We start from the raw sequence: 18,629 nt of genomic DNA on the forward strand, positions 1-18,629 counted from the left end.
CTATGGGGGTTATTCAGACGTGATTGCTTTTGTGCGATTTCGCAAGCCGAACGATTATAGAATGACTGTGTATGCGTTTTGGCCACAGCATGCATGCGTGATGCCAAACAGCATAAAAAATTTTTTTGCAATCCGTCTGCTGTTTGATTGACAGAAAGTCGCTGTTTGTGGTGGTGGTAACCGTCTAACTCTATTTTCATCAGATAAAACCCAGGTGTGCCCAAGCTTTTTCAGGGAGGGCGTCTGACGTCAGCTCCATCCTCGATCAGCCTGTATCTGTCAAAGAGTTGTGGACTGGTCAGAGTAAAGCCCCATACCCACTAGACAATGTAGTAAAAGTAAAAAGCGGCTAACTGATTGCAGATCTCTGCAATTTCACACAGCAGTGATTTGAATCAGGCCCTATACTGATAGTTCCCCCTGCCCCTGGCTGCTCTGCTCTCTATTTCCAGAGACAAAGGGGTGGGGGCATGGTCAGCTGCTCACACAGTGCTGGCCATGCCCCCATAGGGCTATTTCACGCGCTCCGGCTGGTGCCAGGCAGCAAATTCTGCACGGCCAAGAAGCTGTGCCATCCACAGTAGTTAACAATGGACAGGATTGTGTCCATTCATACGAGACAGTCACGGCCTGGCCACCAGGTTGCAGCCGGATGTCACCACTGGAAAGGATGACTGCCGGTCTGTGGCCATCCCGACAATTGTAAACTTCTGTGTACGGCACGGCTTCTTGGCCGTGCAGGGTTTCGCTGCCTGGCGTCAGCCGGAGCATGTGAAACAGCCCTCAGGCAAAAAGCCTGGTCAAACCTGGAGTGTATAACAAAAAAGCCCATAGTGACAAAAAATTGAGGCATGGCCTGTGTGAAAGGACCCATTAAACTTTCACTAATGATTAAGAAGTCTGGCACAGCTTTTGCCCATTCAGCGTTTTGCCATCGGGGCTGAGCCAAATAGTGTGAAATAGCCCATGGGCCAGATGCACTAAGCTTCAAAAGTGATAAAATGGAAAGTGATAAACAACCAACCAATACCTCTGGCCTGACATTTTTCAAACACAGTCTGTGACTTGGCAGGTAGGAGCTGATTGGCTGGCTGTTTATTACTCTCTTTTTTAATCACTTTTGAAGCTTAGTGCATCTGGCCCAATGTCTATGTACACCAGACTACTTTTGCTGTATTAGCATATAGTTGTACAATACTGAACATTCGCTTCCGTATGGCTGTGCAATGTCTTACAACTTTAATCGTGCCCTTTATTATTAAAATACGTATTGGTATCACTATTGTTAAGTGCAGGTTAACTCGATATTAGCAATTCGTCCCGCCATCCGGCAGGTGTCGCTACTGCAATCTATTCAGCTTTGAGTTTGTCTGCGATTTCCGACTTCTACCTCTCTTCATTCCCCCGTTGTCATGGAGAGGAGGCAGCTGCCGACGGGCTGCGGACCGTGGGATAGGCCTCGCTATGGCGGCTCTCAGGCAAGCCCTCCGGTCCCGTTTCATGAGGAGGGCTCACAGTATCCGACATCCCGGAGCGATGGAGGGCCCGGGCATAGCAGGCCACACCAGGGCCGCACACAGTATAGTGGAGACACCCGTCAGGGCCTCAGCCAGCATGGGGCTCTGCAGAAGGACCGACCACAGAGCGGTGCACAGCATGGAGGCTTCCAGGCGTCCGTCTTCCATCATGGAAGTGTGCGGCCTCAGCAGCCTATCTCTCCTCACCCAGGCCTCCTGCACACTGGAGAAGCACATGGCGTTCCCAAGCAAGGAGTGCCATCGTCTGTATGGCAGAATGGATCCCCCCTGCCCAATATCTCCCAGCAGAGAGGTGGGCAGAGGGATCTCCCCCAACATGGCAGCCAGCAGCCTGACTTCAGCAGCTTCTCAGATGAAGGCTCAGGTACATTCCAGCACGGGAGACCCCAGCAAAACATTCTGCATTATAAAGAAGCAAGTCCTGGTATACCGCACCCCAGAGGCCCCCAGCAAAGCCAAATGGAGTACAGAAGGGAACCCCATGGCATGACTCAGGACAGAAATGGCCAGCAAGACCTATACTGCCAGAGGGTAACAGTGTCTCCCCATGATGCTCCACGACCTGGCATGCCCCAACCTGGGGATATGCTGTCAAGAGGTGCCCACTTTGATGTTCCACAACATGGCCCTCTACATCATCATCACCTCTCAGAACACAAAGACATTCAACCACATGGATACCAGTTAGACGGTTCACAACGTGGAGCTTTATTTACAGATGTGTTGCAACGTGGTGACTCTCAGCAAAACACACACCAGTTTGGTGATCATAAGCTTGGTGTATCTCATTTTGGAGGTTCCCAGGGTGGCCTTTTCAATTCAATGGCACCTATGAACAGACCTCTGCTAAATGATGTATCCCATTATAGGCCACAATCTCCAGGTATCTTCCAACAACACTCAGCACCATTACAGTCTGTGCCACCATCAATCACTCCACTTGTAGATAACTCAATTCAAGGCCATCATAACTTCCCTCCTCCCTTTCACAGAAACCTCACCAATCCTTCCTTGCCTGCACCTCCTCCAATAGATTCTGTTGTTAGTGGATATAATAAGGAGAGTGATCTGAAAGTCCCTCATCTCCAGGCACAAGTTCATGATCCACAAAATGTTTTCAGCCAGCATCAGCTTAATATGCAACTTAATGTGCCTCAAAGAGACAGCCATTGGGTTCAGGATCAAAGACTTGGACAGGTGCCTCCTGAAAAGGTAGCAGGACAGAATAAGCCTTATAGTCAAAATGACAGTTTCTATGAACATAATGTTCCTTTTTTGCACCAAGAGGTACCAGTTCTGCAGAGAGACCCAAATTTATTGCGCCAACATAGATTTAGTGAACATGGTGACCCATTTGTTCCCCATAACAATCCCAACCTACAGGTCGGTGAACGCTTGATGCATTTGAGTAGACAAAGTGATATGCCATTGGGGACAGATGGGGAAATGCATAAAGAAAACTTTCAGCAGTGGCTGTCCAGCTTCATTGCACATCAGAGAAGGAAACCTCCTCCCAAGACTTGTGCCAGTCAGTCTGTCTCTATCACAGATGCCCGTGGCCTTCTATATGGTGCTCTGCAGCTAGTGTCACAGCTTGATTCCTTGTGCCAGACTCTAGAAAATGGAAATGAGGAAGGAGAGTCTTGGACTCAGGATTATGAAAAGGCAAGTGATCTACGTAAAGAGCTTGAGAATAAACTAAAGGACATAGAGAAGCCGGGATATATTCAAGATGTGAAAAGGAAAGTAGATAGAGTACGTAAGAAAAGGCTTCGCTTGCAGCGGAGGAGACAAGCTACCGAGGAGGAGGAAAAAGAGGCAACTGAGCGTGCTGCAGAAAAAGAGGCCGCTATTGATACCTGGAGGATGAAACGTATCCATGAGGTCGAAGAGAAAAAAAGGGTAAGTATGAAGCTTGTGCCCATTGATAGTCGTTTTGAAACCTCCTTCCACTACATTATTCTGCATTTCCATAACCTGACATGAAACCCGCTTTTATGGACCGTATTTTCAGAAACCAAATGAAAGTGGTGTTGTAATGTAACTTTAGCTTTGTTGTCTGAATTACCATTATAAACCTGAAATAGTATTTCTAGTTGGTGTACAGCAATGATGGCTAATCTTGGCACCCCAGCTGTTGTTGAACTACACATCCCAGCATGCCCTGCTACAATTTTAGCATGGCCAAATACTAAAACTAGCAGGACATGCTGGGGTGTCAAGGTTAGCCATCACTGGTGTACAGTCACCAGGACTCGATGTACATGCAGTCATTGGCTATATAAACAAATTGAGCTGCATTTTCATTAAGGATGCGGGGCAGCGACATTGAGCATACATGCTAGAGCAGGGGTTCTCAAACTTGGTCCTCGGGACCCCACACAGTTCACGTTTTCCAGGTCACCCAGCAGGTGCACTCATTACTGACACATAAAAGATCCAGAGGTGGAGCTAATTATTTCACTTGTGAGGTTGAAAACCACTGCGCTAGAGGATATTTTAAAGGATCTAATTCTGATGCCCCTTTCTGATCAATATCGTTTAAAATATCCTCTAGTGTGTATTGGACTAAAGTGGCAATTGTGTATAATTTAGAATGGCCAAATCTCATCCAGCTTTGTCACTTGTTCCTGAATCTGCCTATATTGATAATACAGGGGTAGATTTATTAAGCTCGGTGAATAGTACAAACAATAGAAATGCTAGTGCTAGATACCAGTTGTGGCGAGGGGGCTGCCAGGCTGGAGTGGTCCAGACTCCTAAATAGTGGTATAACTAAATGCAGGTAGCCTTGCGCTCACCCTCTGGATATAACTGATGTGACTGTTGTCAATTGTAAATGAGAGATGTGACACACTGGATAAATATTAATAATGGATTTATTAACTGTGCTGACAAAATAAAATTAGCAAAGAAAACCAGTGTGCCTTTAACCAGTGCTATGCGATAGTATCAATGCACTGTTAAAGGCAATAGGCTTGGTACAATGCGGATGGTTGTGGGGGATGAGGGTATGGGGATGACTCGGTGATGGGGTGTATCACAGAGTGAAGGGTGAAGTACAGTCTATGGCAGTTTGGTCAAGGTGAGAGTGTAAGGGGGATATTCAATCTCCGGCGGGCACCTCCCATCGAGGAGATGCCCGCCGGGCCCTATTCAATGCTGTCTTCCCCGACAGAATTGAGCAGGGTATCTCGGCAGAACGAGCCCGACATCACTAGCTGTCGGGCTCGTTCTGCCAAGAACAGCCGGGAAGTGACGAGCTGCCGGCTGCAGCTTGCCTCTTCCCGGCCACAACTCGTGGCCACGCCCCCTCTTTCGCTCCCCGGCAGGCGTGACATTGAATCCCGCCTGCGTGTTCTCGGTCGAGCTGACCGAGAACGGGACTGGGTCACGGCGGTCGAGCAAGCTCGACTGCCGTGACCCTGATATTGAATTGCCCCCTAAATGTCACCGAGGGCTGGGCTAAAAGTTATGCTTTAGGCTGTATATGGACATATGTCCATCTCTAAATTTGGATCAAAATGTTTAAATCTCTAAACATATTTAAACATTTTGATCCAAATTTAGACATGGACATATGTCCATATACAGCCTAAAGCATAACTTGTTTTGATAGTCCTCATCCCTATAGTTTCAGGTACGCGGCGAGGGACACCGAGCCACACAGGACCAGGTATCGGGTAAGAGTTGAGTGTACCACCGGGAGGTTAGGGACGCCGGCCCACGGTGACATTTACACTCTCACCTTGACCAAACCGCCATGGCTTGGATTTTGAGTAACACATAAGAAGTTGAAGTCAAACCCCACCCTCCCTCCTTGGTATACCTTACCTAAATCCTCTTGTGACATGCAGCGCCCACTAATGACCAGCAGTCTATGCTAATGTATTACTTATGTAAACCAAATCTATGGCAATATAAAAATCCAATATAAAAAAACAAACAAAACAATGGCATCTTAGGAAAAAAGTAAATAAGGATTCTACAGCACTGTACAGCTGGTAAGTATGGTACATGTTGTGTAACCTTGTTACAACTTTTCCTGCTTCCTATATGTAAATTTGCTGTCACATATTAACCATGATGTTATGTCGCCGTAACCCTGCCCCTACCTATGGCAGATCCAAATTATTTTACTTAAGCCATGCTCTTTCTTATTGGTTTCAGGAGCGAGAGCTGAAAGCTGCTGCTGATAGTGTACTCGCGGAGGTAAGGAAAAAGCAGACGGATGCCAAAAAGATGCTCGATGTTTTGAAGTCTTTGGAGAAGTTAAGGAAACTGAGAAAAGAGGCTGCTGGACGGAAAGGTAAGAAGACTGGATGTTCGTGTAGTCAAACACTGGGGCAGATGTACTAACCCCCCCCCTTTGCGCTTCTGAAATAACGGGTCCCACTTCTCCTGCATAACGAGGAGAAGCAGGCACCCGTTATTTGCTAATGTATTGACCCCCCCCCTAGCCGATAAGGAGAGCCGTTATGCCCAGCGTTAACGGCTCTCCTTATCGGCTCCCCCGGCGTCCTGCGCATGCTCAGTGCGCTTCTCCCCCGGGTCCGTCTCTAATGGGCATGCGCGAGATCTCGCAAAAACCGCGAGATCTCCTGCGCAGCCCGAGCCAGAAGCAGGGCTAGCGTTGTCCCCACAGTGGGGGATAGGACAACGCTAGCCCTGAGCTGGCGAAGCGGCCGGGGTGATTTAACGCCTTGAAGGCTGTTAATACATCGCCCCGGCTGTTAATCCCTGGGGGGGATTGCAGGGGACAGCCCCGCCGAGCGTAACTCGGCGGGCTGTCACTAGCGCACGTTAGGTGCGCTAGTGATACATTAGCAAAATCGTAATCCCCCCAGTTAACCAGCGTTAAGTGCATTTTTGCACTTAACGCTGGTTCATACATCTGCCCCAATGCACTCTAAACAAATCTATTTTTTACTATCCGATTAAATACTGGGAGGCAATGCAAGTGTTTTTAAACTTGCTTCAACACATTTAATTGAGTATCTGGTCAAATGGTCAACAATAACCTGCTAGATGTTCATAAGATCAGCGTGATTCCAACTGTTTGCAAATTAAGTATTGACGTGAAATGTCGACAGTTTCTGGATGCCAATGGTTGGGGTTAGTTGCTTCTAGGGGATCTTAGTGTAAGGCGATGTCGGGGTGGTTAGTGGTTTTTTTTTTTTTTTTTTTTTAGGAACTAAGGTTAAGGATATGGGGAAAAATACTCATCGAAATACTGATTCAGTGTAACATTCAATGTAATTGGGATGGTGCGAGAGAGAAGGAAGTAAGTGTGCAGGATTACCTGTACCTGCGATCGCTTTTATCGAGCCAAACTCTGTGGTATCCATATCTAATTGTGCCATCAGACAAAGCTCCAGCAGTTATTCAATTCATTCCAGTCCTATATGTTTTATGTTCACCTTGTAATATTAAATAATTAATCGTTATTCTTATAAGATTTACACATTTTATATCAATATATTAATCCTGCTTGCTGTACTCACAATTAAGTATAGCTACCATTGTTCAATTTCTTTTACCAGTGATCTTTGTCTTCCAATGGACCTCGTTTATTGAAAAGTTTAATATTAACCCAGTACAATAGCTTGTGGTAGCTTAGTGTCCAGGTACATAGGTGTCATCATTGGGGGCCAGGAAAGGACCGTAAATCTGATTAATGGCCCATAAACACTAGACAATATCGGTCACAATATGGCTCACTGTCGGTAACGATGTGCACGCCTGCATGTCATAAATTACCGCCTCCCTTGTCCAAGCATGTCCGGAGTCATCATTAAAGGCGGCCATGCTGCAGTGGCAGCACATCCATCGCCCACCTTGTAGCAGGCATCGTCGTGTGTGTATGCACTCGCCGAAGCCGGGTACCAGACGCCGCCAATATCTCTGGCTGGGACATGGTTAAGTGTGTATGGGCCTTAAGAGAAAACAACAATGTAATAGGTACAGCCCTGTGACTAATATATTACATATTGTGATGTCTTAATGGATGTGTAAGCATGGTGTTTGGGTTGTATTGGGCAGCATTTGGCACTGCAGCCGTTGCTGGACCACAGTGCTGCCTGGAATGCAGGACTGTCCAACCCTATCCCAATTCAGTCTTATTTCTGTGGATTGTAAATGATATGTTAATCATCTTGTTTGCAGGTGTATTTCCCCCAGCGTCTGCAGATGAAACATTCAGTAATCGCACCAACAAGCTCAGGACAATGGTTCACAAGCGCGTGGCATTATACGATGCAGAGGAGAGAGCCCTTAGAGTTATACTGGAAGGCGAGCAAGAAGAAGAAAGACAGCGGGACAAAGACAAAAGACTGAGAAAGGAAAGAGAGAAAGTCCTGCAAAAGCAGCGGGAGCTGGACATCATATTGTTTGGAGAACCAGGTGTGTGTTTTATTTTATAGAGGTTTTTCACCTGCTCTATCTCCGCATTTATTGTGTACATAGCTTTTTCCTCAATAGATCTACACTTGGTAATAATTATTCCTGAGGATACCTTGACAACATACCAAGCGCCAGATTCAGACCTGTTCACTAGGCAGCATTTACATATTTGTGCATGCGCAGACTCCAAACATCAGGGAGGGCCGAATTCAGACCTGAACAAACTGCTCTGAATCGGCCCCTAAGTGCAGAACTGATCTGGGTACAGAAAACCAGACATTCTGCCGGTATGAAATGTGTATGAGTTCTTTATGTGCCAATACTTCCAATCCCAGATGTGTTGCTCTGCAGTCTGATAGCTCAGGGGGCTTTCTGTTCCTGTAGGCACCTTCTTCGTACCACAAAGGTTTGGCTGGCTCTTCTGGTTGAAAAATATGGGATTAGTTTTTTGGGAGAAATGTAATTTCCAAGAGGAATATTACTTTCTTCATTAATCCAGAGGAGCTTTAAAATCCATAGTACCCAACCCACACATTCATTTGGTTAGAAGCAATTAACTTGGGTTGTGAGAAATTACAGTACCCACAGAAAACCCACGCAAACACAGAGAGAACCTACAAACTTCACACAGATAGCTTCCTACTATTTTTTGCAACTGAAAAAAAAAAACCCCACTTACTGGCATGAGACCATGGGGTGTACAGTCCCATGTGTCCAGGCCTTCCCCTTGCACCCCTCACCTACTAAAGAAGAATTCTGTTCTGCACAAAATGTTTAAATACATTTTTTAAAATGTCTTCATTAAATTTAGATAAGTTTCTGAGCTTAACTAATTTTCTTTTTCCCTCTTAATTTTAAAATTAAAAGAATCGCAATACTAGGGGTAAAACAGAAGGCAGAAAATGGGAGGGAATCCCATAGGCTTAGCCCTGAAAATAAACATATGTCTGTATTAGTAAATTGAACAGGCAGTACATTGGATGTTTTTGCGTTTTAGAAGTGTCTCTTATCCACTAGTGCAATTTGGGCCCTTTTTATCCATTTCCGAAGCATCGGGCTGAGGAATCTGATGAAAAGGGCTCTCATCGCATGTGTTCAACCACCCAATCCGATGCGCGGATAGTCAATGCTGTGCCAAAGATCCATCGGGTTCACAGCGTGAAATGGGTTTGCATGCGATATATCATGCAAAAGGACCTCATGTGATATCTCATGTGATCCTGCCACCCAGGATCCAGACGGCTCAAGTGGGATTGGCGGCCATTTCTCCCCTCAGAGAAGCCACAGTACTGGATGAGTTGGGGTCAGTATATTGTGAAGGACAGTATATTGTGGTACAGAGACTTGCAGAAACATGCAGAGGTGATCAACTGCATGACCTCAAATACAGGATACTTACTGCCACAGGGGGATATAGGCAAGAATTGAGATGTAGGAAACAATGGCAAAGAATAGGGGTTTGCGAACAGATCAAGTGGTTATGGTACGAGGCAGGAAGTACGACAATAACTCTGAATGGACCAGTATATAAAGAAATGGGAGACCTTTAAATTATTAAAGGTAGTTTCATAACTTTGAAATGCGTGAATGAGATGAACCAAATAAGAGCATGGGAAATATTTGGAAAACACTTTATAAGGTGCCTGCAGGAAGCTATAGAGAAGGACCCGCAGATAAATATATATTATAAATAAAACAACATTGTGTAGGGAAACGTTCACCTCATTATTGCTCATTAATAACTGTCTTGGTAATGTTAATCTGGTTCCATATTTTTTTTTTCTCCCTATTCTCCTTAATGTTAGATCCTCTGCAAAATCTGCACCCTCTACAGCCATTCCGTCAGTATTACCTGCAAGCTGAACACTCGGTCGTATCCCTCGTCCAAATTCGGTAAGGCTGGCAAACAAAAAAGTGTATTTGTAAAATAATTTCTCTCCCCTGAAAGCCACATGCAGCCTTTAGGGCTCTGTATACGTTTTAAGGGACCTCTGTGGCAGGGTTACACTGTGTGACGTGTAGCAGATGATTGAATAAAGATGTCCACACATGGTGAGATGTGTGCTCAATGCTTTTTGTACTAGATCGCATGTGATACTCTAACAGCGTGACTTGCAATATATGGAGCGTACATCGCATTGCAAGCCAATAGAAACACTGTGCAATGTGAACTGCGTGCGATGCGTATTGAACTTAACCCTTTGAGGTCCGCACCAAAAAAAAAGGTTATTACAAATGGATTTCTCAACCGTTTGGTAGAGGCCTATATTTCAAAAACTGTGGGGTCTCATTAAAAAAACAAAAAACTGTTGGTTGTTGTTGTTAATATTATCTTCAGTGAATAAAAAATGCAAAGAAATTTTTTTCCTTTGCTTTTTTTGTGGTGCGGACCTCAAAGGGTTAAAGGTACAAAACGCATCCGACCATCGCACCGTGTGCGAACTGCAGTTATCCCAAAGGTATACGGTCATTCGGTTGACATGCATTGATTAGGTCAACCACTTAAGGTCGACACCTGAAATAGGTTGACATGGGGAAGGTCGACACAAGCAATTAGGTTGACACTGGGAAGGTTGACAGTCAAAGGTCGACATGAGTTTTTAACTTTTTAAAAAAAATTTTGAGCTGGCATGGTGGTAGAATAAAATAGGTTTGTGGCTAGTTCCCCTTTGCCGTAAGGATCTGGGGAGTGGAGGAGTAAGGTCGGAACAAGGGACCCAAATGGACCCTCGCGTGCACGGAGGGCTTGTTCCTTCACTATCCACCCCACCACTGGTTGCCTTTAGTAACCAGGTGGCGAGCAAAGCGGAGCAAGCCTCCGTGCCCGAAGCATGGCATGGGTCCATTTGGGTTCCCTGTTCCGACCTTGCTCCTCCTCTCCCCACCCCTTCTCCTAGCCCCCAGGTCCTTATGGCGAAGGGGAACTAGTCACAACCAAAAAAATACTGGCTGAAGCAATGCTTCGGTGACCATGTCGACTGTGTTGACATTCGGGACAATAAAATGTGAAAAACTCATGTTGACCATTTGACTGTTGAAATTTCCATTGTCGACCTAATGCTTTTGTCGGACCCTGTTGACCTTACTCATGCTGACCTATTTCAGGTGTCTACCTAAGGCCTGTCGACCTATCTTTGCAGCAGGACCTTGTAGTCTGGTGATAGTTCCACAGTTTGGCAGATGTTTCTGAAATAAGCCCGTGACAGCAGGAGGAGTGCAGCAGACTCCTGTGCTCCTGTCATCCCAGTGACATGTGTCAGGAACCTGACAGCTCTCAGGTAATTTAGGCTCCTGGGATAGGATGAGGGAACTTACTGTATTACTCCCAAAATTGCATTTTTAGCTTTGGGCTAAAGAAAGCTGGTACATTTGAGCAATGTGTTCTGTCACTCACTCTCACATGTTTCTTTTTCCAGACACATGTGGGATCTGTTCTTGGCCCCATCAGACCATCCCGATGCTAGCAGTATCCCCCGTGGATGGGTTGTTCCCACATTACCGTCAAGTGACATCTGGGCCACAGCGCTGACACAAGCAGAGTGACTGAGCTGTAGTGGATAGTAATAAACCTTTGTGTGTACTACAAGACTGGAGAGAGGGCAGCCTGTCTGCTTACATCTGTGATGTAGAGCCTCCTCTAAATGTTCCAACAAATACAATTTAATTATTCAATTTATATTTATTTAGAAAAATAAAATGTGTCTAATGTTCCAAGTTTCGGGTTTTTTCTACTTGTTTGAAATTCATGTCGTGTTTGTTTCAGCTATCAGTCCTAATGCCCCATACACACTAAGCAGTATTATAAACCATACCGCTAATATTGGCCCATCTAAGCACCCCCCACCCCCTCTGTCTGTGCTGCATGCTCAATGTTGACTATAGCCTCAGCAAGGCATGCTGGCAGCGGGGGCCGGGTGACGTCACTGAACGATATTGATTTTTTTTTTTTTTTTTTTTAAAGAAATTTTTATTGGGTTTTTTCAAGTCAAAAATACAGAGCAGTCAAAACCAATAATAAATTTAACATGGTGTAAACAGATTGAGTGCGTTTTGGTTTTTGAAGAGAAGTCCAAATATCAACTCAAGAGAGCTATAGAGAAGCTACAGCGAAGGACAAATGGACTATGAGGGTGTATGCATAGTGGGGGGAGAGGAGTAGGAGGAAGGAAAGGGGGGGGGGGGCGGGGTCGGGATGGCAGGCAGTTTTAGATGCGGGGTTGGGGTGATATACAAGCAGTAGTCAGATATGCGTCAAAGGGGCCTCGGATTGAAAAAAGGAGGTCCACGGGGACCAAGCTTTTATGAAGGAGGGAGTGGAGTCGTTTAAAAATGCTGTGATTTTCTCAATTTTGTATGTGGACCAGATAGCATTGACCAAGATAGGTTTGGAGGGTAGGAGGGGGCTTTTCCAGTTTTTGGCTATTAGACATTTAGCTGTATTTAGGATATGGTTAATTAGCTTTTGAGAAGCAGGTTGGATGTGTGGGATTGGTCTCATCAACAGGGAGAAAGAAGGTGAGGAGGGCATCTGGATGTTGAGAATCTCTTTGATTAATTCATGGGTTTCTAGCCAAAAGGGCTGGATAATTGGGCAACTCCACCATATATGTAGATGATTGCCTTCATGAGCACACGATCTCCAACATTGAGAGGGAGTAGAGGGGTAAATGGAGTGGAGCTTGGTCGGTACCAAGTACCAACGGTAGTAAATTTTGTATGCGTTTTCTTTTATACGTGTTGATATAGAGCTTTTTGCAATGGCTAATCTGATATCAGACCAGTTTTTTGCGCTGAGTTCCTCTCCCATATCTGATTCCCATGCAACTTCATGTTTCTCTTTCTGCGGCTGATTGAAAGTGTTAAGGATCTGGTAGATGGTTGATATCAATTTTTTCGTGATTTGGGGTTGTCTGCATAAAGATTCAAGGGGGGATCTTTTGAGGGATGGAGAGGCCTGAGGAATAGATTTGTAAAAGTGGCGGATTTGCAAATATTGGTAGAAGCTAGAGTTTGGAATCGAGTATTTGGATCTAAGGGATTCGAATTCAGGGAATAGTGGCGTGGGGGCGATGTCAATGGGAAAAATAATGTTATGACTCGTCCAGGCTTTAAACTCGTCTTTGTTGGTCCCCGGAGGGAAAGCAGGGTTATTCCATAGTGGAGTGAGTGAAGGGTGGTGTGATCGCAGTTTGTATAGTTTAGTGGAAAGGTCCCATATCTTAAGTGAATGGCGGGTAGTTGGGAGGAGGGATGACATCTTGGGACGGGCCGATGACGGGATCCATAGAAGAGAGTAGAGAGAGTAATGTGCGATGGAGGATGCCTCAATGAGGGTCCAAATTCTTTGTGAAGGGGGGGCGTGCCAGAGTATTACAGGGGCAATATGTACGGCTCTATAATATTTGGTGAGGTCGGGGAGACCGAGACCTCCTGTAGTGTGATGTTTTTGTAAGAGGCGAAGTTTGACTCTGGGTTTTTTGCCCGCCCAGACGAAGGTGCTAATGTCTCTTTGGAGGTGTTTCAGAATTGTAGTAGGGATATGAATGGGGAGAGTTTGCCAGAGGTATAGCAGGCGTGGTAAGATCATCATCTTGATCGCCGCCATCCGGCCCACCCAGGAAATAAATTGTGGGCTCCAGGTGGCAAGGTCAGATCTGATGGTTGCCAACATTCTAGGAACGTTCGCCGCGTATAGGTCTGTGTATGATTTGGTTAGATAGGTTCCCAGGTATTTGATTTTGTGCGTTTGCCATCGGAGCGGAAATTTAGATTGGAGGGAGGCAAGGTCGGGTGGAGCAATGTTGATATCAAGGGCCTCTGATTTCGATGTATTAATTTTATAGTTGGAGAATGAGCTGTATGATTGGATTTCGGAGAAGAGAGATGTCAGTGAAAGAAGTGGATTAGTAAGGGTGAGTATGACGTCATCGGCGTAGAGGGCTATTTTGTGTTTTGCGGAGCCTATGTCGATGCCATAAATATTTGGATTGATGCGTATACGGGAGGCCAGGGGTTCCATGATTAGTGCAAAAAGGAGGGGGGAGAGTGGACAGCCCTGGCGTGTGCCATTTTTAATTTCGAACTGGGGTGATTTAAGGCCGTTAACTAGTACCGAGGCTGATGGGTTGTTGTAAAGAGCTAAGATACCGTTTAGAAAAGGACCAGTGAATCCCATGTGTGTCAGGGTGCTATGAATAAAAGGCCACGCCACCCTGTCGAAAGCCTTTTCGGCGTCGAGGGCCACAACCAGGGCTGGTTCTGCCCGCTTATTGGCCACGTGTATAAGATCGATAAGGCGTCTAGTATTGTCAGGTGCTTGGCGGTTGGGTATGAAACCCACTTGATCTGGGTGGGCTAGTGTAGGGAGGTGGGGAGCAAGGCGGTTAGCGAGAACTTTGGCATATAACTTTAGATCGGAGTTGAGCAGGGAAATGGGACGATAGTTTCCCATCTCTGTGGGGTCTCTGTCGGGTTTGGGGATAACTATTATGTTAGCCCTGGTTGTGGCTGAGTCTATGGAATGGCCTTGAAGAAGCGAGTTGAATAGGAGAGTGAGCATTGGGGCGAGGGGTTGAGCCATTTTTTTATAGTAGAGGTTTAAAAACCCGTCGGGCCCAGGAGCTGCTGAACGTCGCAGGGTTTTAATGGTAGCGAGGATTTCGTCGGAGGTGATCGGGGTATTTAAAGCTTCTATTTGGGACGGGGTCAGTTTAGGGAGTTGACATGATGAGAGGTAATTGTCTAGGGCTTCTGAGTTGGTTGCAATAGTGGGTTCAGAGGATGCAAGGTTGTAGAGGTTTTCATAGAAGGTGCGGAATTGAGCGGCCATGGTATTGGAGTTATACGTGACAGTGCCATCTATACATTTTAGGGATATAATCCTGTTTTTGGTACGTTTGGCCCTAAGTTGGTTAGCTAATAGTGCATCTGCTTTGTTGGATTTTTCGTAGAATTTCTGCTTTGCCCATAGTAGTGCTTGAGTGGCTTTGGATGAGAGGAGTTGGTTTAATTGGCCTTTTGTCGTTAGGAGTTCCATATATTTGTGATGAGTTGGGTGGAGTTGGTGGTCTTGTGTGAGGGATGTAAGGGTGTTTTCTAGCTCTTGAATGCGTTCGCGTGTAGCTTTATTGTGTGCACTTGTCAGGCTTATTAGTTTGCCCCTCATTGTGGCCTTGTGAGCTTCCCAAAGAATGGAGGGAGGGATGTCTGGGGTATTATTTAAAGAATAAAAATCTGCGATAAATAGGTTTAATTCTTGGAGGATATCTGGCTTGAGAAGCAGGGAGTCGTTAATACGCCATTGCTTTAGAGGAGGGTGGAGAGTAGATCGGACATTTAGCTCTATAGCTAGGTGGTCTGACCAGGATACTGGAATCGTATTGGCATCTATCAAGTTTTGTGATGAGAGGGGATCTGCAAAAATATAATCGATTCGAGTGTGGAGGTTGTGGGGAGGGGAAAAGTGGGTATACCCCGGTGCTGTGGGATATAAAACTCTCCAAGAGTCGTAAAGGTTGTGTCTAGCTAGGTGTGTGAGGAGGCGTTTAGAAAGCCTGGCGTGATTGGGTAGAGATGAATTTGACTGAGATCTATCTAGATGAGGTTGGATGGTAGCATTAAAGTCGCCCCCAATGAAGGTGGGACAGGGGGGGAATTGTGCTAGCCGCGCGAAGAAGGTGGCATACAGGGAGCTTTGCTGTGTATTGGGGGCGTAGACAGAAGCGAGAATAATAGGAGATTGGTTGAGTGTACCTGAGAGTATGATGAATCTACCCTTGGCGTCTGAGAAAGTATTCTCAATGCTTAATGGGAGGTCGCGGTGAATTAGAATGGCAGTGCCTCTGCGTTTGGCGGACATTGAGGAATAAAAGACATGTGGGAATTTTCTGGAGGATATTGACGGATGAGGTGGTTTGAGGTGGGTTTCCTGGAGCATAATAATATCAGGATTGCGTCTATTCATGAATTGGATGGCCATGGCTCTTTTTGTGGGTGAGTTGAGGCCGTTTACATTCAGGGATAAAATTTTAAGCGTCATGGGGGATCAAATTGGAGGAAAGCGAGTAAATTGGGAGGATATGTGCCTGCGCTCCCAGCCCCACCCGGGACAGGAGATGGGGAGGGAGGGATGGGTTGGAGTGAGAGGGTAAGTATAAGAGGGGATAGGCGAGGTCTCCCAAAAGGCGGGAGGGACTCAATGTTTGAGGGGACAGTGTCAACGTGACAGTGTCCCTGAGGGGGGGCGATACGCCAGCCGGGTAGTAGCTGGGGGTATAGGAGAAGCATGTGCATGTGGGGCATGGGGAGGGTGGGGAGAAGCATCAATACAGGAGCTGAGGTTTGAGGAGGTGCTCATACGGTGGAGGTGCTAGAGAGGGGCTGTATGAGGTTGGACACCCAAGGGTTGAAGGGGGAGGGGGAAGGAAGGGGGGCGAAAGTGGATAGAAGGTGAGAGAGGTCATAACATCAGCTGATATAATTTTTGAAAGCATTACGTTAGCTAAAAGCAGTTTTTGCCTAGCAGTACCTGGTGAACTAGAGGCACATCTATTGTGAAAACAGAGTAGAAGAGAGTTTAGAAACCTAAAGAGGTGCATTACCAGTTATCTAAGGTGTTGCCCCCATTGGGAGATGGAAACAAGACCTGGGACATTAAAGAGATTGCATAAAACCATGAACGATTAGTCAATATTCTGCAAATAAAGTTTAGGAGTAGAGATAGAGGTAACACAATTCACCGCCTGAGCGAAACCAAGTATTAGGCTTGGCTATGGTGACTGACAAGAGATATTTGATATATTTATCTCAGTATAAGATAGTGGTGTGACCGGTTATTAGAAATAGTGGGAAATAGAGTTTAAGAATAGTAGAAGAGAAGGTAATAATTTCTACCTAACAAATAGAACTTATTCAGATCAAGTTAGTATAGGAACAATGCACAAAAGCAATCACATGAAATATATTTAAAAATTGAGGCAACTAGAAACAGTTATCTCCAATTTAAGTAATAATACGGCCTACGTTATCAGAAGTATTATGAAACATTAATCCAAACACTTTGAACTGTGTAACTAAAGAGATTGAAGATACTTAGCGTAGTATAGCGAATGTATAAGGTAGATAGTGGTAGCAGGGTAGTAAATCACGTTGTTTAGACAGTCAGGTTTTTGTCCATTCTGGAGAGGGAGCTGAGGGGTTAGAGCGATTCTGTGAGGTTTGTGGTTGGAGAGAGTTTGGAATAGTATCAATGATACCAAACTTTTGGAGCAGGTCGAAGCCTTGTTGAGGTGTCTTTATGACATAGGTGTTACCGTCCTTCACAACTAGCAGCTGAAAAGGGAAGCCCCATCTGTATCTGATGGAGTGGTTCCTGAGGGCTTTGGTAATGTTGATTAGGTCTCTTCTTTTCTTTAGGGTGACCGGAGAGAGATCCTGAAAGATTTGAATCTGGGATTCTGCATAGGTGATCGAGGGAGATCCCCGGGTTGCTGTCATAATGCGCTCTTTGGTGGTGTAATAGTGAAACCTCAAGATAATGTCTCTGGGGGGCTGTGAGGGTTGAGGTTTGGGTCTCAAGGCGCGGTGGGCTCGATCTAGTAGCAGCTCCGGTTTAGGAACACTAGGAATTAGTTGTGCGAAGAGATTTTCTAGATAAGAGTGCAGGTCTTCATTTGAAACCGTTTCAGGAACATTGCGGATCCTGATGTTGTTTCTCCTGTTCCTGTTTTCGATGTCCTCCAGTTGTTCTTTGAAGGAGTCAAATTCGGATTTGATATCTGAGATCTCTTGTTCTACGATGGTTTGATAGGTACATACCTCATCCATTTTTTGTTCTAAGGTGTCGGTGCGGGAGCCTAGGTCGGCTAGCTCCGATTTGAATTCGGCCAGGACCGTTCTCATTTCTTCTTGAATTGTTTTTGTGACAATTTGGACTATGTCCTTTGCAGAGAGCGCCATGTCCGCACCTGGAGTATCTTCGGAGTCGGATGTCTGTTCAGATATTGGAGAATGTTTGGCAAGGGAACCAGATTTTTCCCAGACTCGCAGAATGTTTGATTTCGTATTGTTAGAGGATTTACGGCCTTTTTGAGACATAGTGTAGCCGTAGGGGGAGAGAAAGGCCCTTTCAGGGTCTGAATGACAAGTTCGTGTGGCGGGGGGACAAGTAGGGTGTCTTGTCTGGAGGATTTCGAGTTTAGTGAGAGGTTATTGCTGTGCGTTGAGCATCTCCGAGTGGGGAGTCTCCCCTCCCAAGCGCCTCTGGATTATGGGAGTTGCATGGTTCGCTTGGTGTCTGGGTCATAAGTGTGGTTATCCAGTGCTTGATAGGGAGGTTCAAGATTTGATTGGTTGATCTTCTAGGCACAGAGGGTTCAGTTAAGAGCGGGAGGAGTCGGAGAATGGGGGCAACATGTGGGAGGAAGGTCAGCGGACCTAAACCTCTAGGTGGCCAGGAGTCAACTCCGCACGAGGGGAAAAAGTCAGTGGTTGGTATTGATTCCCCTTTTTATATAGCTATCCCTGTGGTTGTTAAATTCTCCTGGTGGCACTTAATTCCTCTCTGGGATGCAACTCAGCGAGATGGCAGCTACCAGATTGAGTGGCTTGGGGTGAGGTGGGGCTGTAGAGTGATTGGCTTGGTAGGGACAGGGATAGGCGGATCAGCTGACTTAGGGCCCGGAGGGGATC

At 45.8% G+C, this 18,629-nt stretch overlaps 1 protein-coding gene across 1 annotated transcript; it reads left to right on the forward strand.

Moving 5' to 3' along the window:
- Positions 1-1,372: 1,372 nt before the first annotated feature.
- Positions 1,373-11,654, forward strand: PDCD7 (programmed cell death 7). Its single transcript, XM_083184303.1, has 5 exons — positions 1,373-3,440; positions 5,709-5,847; positions 7,704-7,940; positions 9,746-9,833; positions 11,357-11,654. The coding sequence occupies exons 1-5, from the start codon at positions 1,413-1,415 to the stop codon at positions 11,481-11,483; spliced, it is 2,619 nt and encodes an 872-aa protein (XP_083040429.1). The 5' UTR covers positions 1,373-1,412; the 3' UTR covers positions 11,484-11,654.
- The last annotated feature ends 6,975 nt before the right edge of the window (positions 11,655-18,629 follow it).

Source organism: Crinia signifera, chromosome 4, assembly GCF_055691185.1.
Source record: "Crinia signifera chromosome 4, ASM5569118v1, whole genome shotgun sequence".
NCBI lineage: Eukaryota > Metazoa > Chordata > Amphibia > Anura > Myobatrachidae > Crinia > Crinia signifera.

Bases quoted from the DNA above. Each gene is read 5' to 3' on its own strand.
- PDCD7 (XM_083184303.1), top strand. From the start codon at position 1,413: ATGGAGAGGAGGCAGCTGCCGACGGGCTGCGGACCGTGGGATAGGCCT. The intron at 5,848-7,703 runs GTAAGAAGACTG...TCTTGTTTGCAG, and splicing joins AGAGGCTGCTGGACGGAAAG to GTGTATTTCCCCCAGCGTCT. The intron at 7,941-9,745 runs GTGTGTGTTTTA...CCTTAATGTTAG, and splicing joins CATATTGTTTGGAGAACCAG to ATCCTCTGCAAAATCTGCAC.